Below are 1,347 nucleotides of genomic sequence, written 5' to 3'. Positions count from 1 at the left end.
ATGGATCTCCACATGCCTCCAAACAATGTGACTGAATTCATTCTCTTGGGACTCACACAGGATCCACACTTGAAGAAAATGCTCTTCATTGTCTTTTTGCTTATTTTCCTGGTTACCTTGCTGGCAAATCTCTTCATTGTCATTACCATCTCCCTCAGCCCCACACTTTCATCTCCCATGTACTTCTTTCTCACTCATCTGTCCTTCATAGATGCCTCTTTCACCTCTGTCACTACCCCCAAAATTACCATTGACCTGCTGTACCAGAGGACAACCATCTCCTGGGGAGGCTGCCTGAGCCAGCTCTTTTTGGAACACTTCCTGGCAGGATCAGAGATCATTGTCCTCATTGCCATGGCTTATGACCGCTATGTGGCCATTTGCAAACCTCTGCACTATACAACCATCATGAGACCTGGGCTCTGCCATTTCCTGGTGGTAGTGGCCTGGATTGGAGGGGTAATACATGCTACTGTGCAGATTCTCTTTGTGCTTGACCTGCCCTTCTGTGGTGCCAATGTCATTGACCACTTCATGTGTGATTTCTTCTCACTGTTGGAACTTGCCTGCACTGACACCTACTGGCATGGAATAGTGATATCAGCTAACACTGGGGGCATGTGCTTGCTCATCTTTTTCATGCTTCTAATCTCCTATGTAGTCATTCTGAACTCCCTGAAATCCCATGGTTCTGAAGGAAGACACAAAGCCTTCTCTACATGTGGCTCCCACTTTACAGTAGTGGTGCTCTTTTTTTTCCCTTGTATATTTACACACGTACGTCCTGTGGCCACCTATCCGGTGGACAAGTTGGTGATTTTGTTCTGTGGAACTTTCACTCCCATGTTAAATCCTATCGTTTATACAGTGAGAAACACAGAGGTGAAAAATGCCGTGAAGACTTTGTTGAAGAGGAGAGTAAGTGAGACTGTTCTTGATTCTTAGAAACTGATAATTTATATATAGGGAGAATTATTCTTGGGTAATTGTAAAACAAAACTAAGAAATTTTGTAGATCATTGACAGAGAAAAAGAGGCAAAACTAGTGTTTGAGTTTTTGTAGAATATTTAATAGTGGCTAGGCATTTATTAGGCATTTTGATAACTTTTAATAAACTTTGTCATTTCATTGTTCATGTTCATAACTTCAGAGTAGATGATGTAAAAGTAACTATAAAGTCCTGGTTTGATCATTGCAGAGCATGTTTTTCTTCTGAGTTTTACTGTCACGTTACTAAATACTTTATTTGGTTTACTTGCATGAAATTGTCTTCCTAAGGACCTTGGTCTCAGAAATTCTATTTTTGCTTAACCTGTGGGAAAGCAAATAGGGATAAAAATTCTTAA

General features: G+C 40.8%; 1 protein-coding gene across 1 annotated transcript; it reads left to right on the top strand.

Annotated features, from left to right (window-relative positions):
* On the top strand, nt 1-945 carry LOC110258855 (olfactory receptor 4C3D-like). The gene has a single exon (XM_021082097.2). The coding sequence runs from the start codon at nt 1-3 to the stop codon at nt 943-945; it is 945 nt and encodes a 314-aa protein (XP_020937756.2).
* The last annotated feature ends 402 nt before the right edge of the window (nt 946-1,347 follow it).

The sequence above is a fragment of the Sus scrofa genome, chromosome 1 (genome assembly GCF_054392235.1).
Source record: "Sus scrofa isolate SSC_HxYL_T2T_F1_AM1 chromosome 1, Sscrofa_HxYL_maternal_Yorkshire_Landrace_v2.0, whole genome shotgun sequence".
NCBI classification, from domain to species: Eukaryota; Metazoa; Chordata; class Mammalia; order Artiodactyla; family Suidae; genus Sus; species Sus scrofa.
Note: the sequence above shows the minus strand (reverse complement) of the source record. Positions and strands in the feature narration are given on the sequence as shown.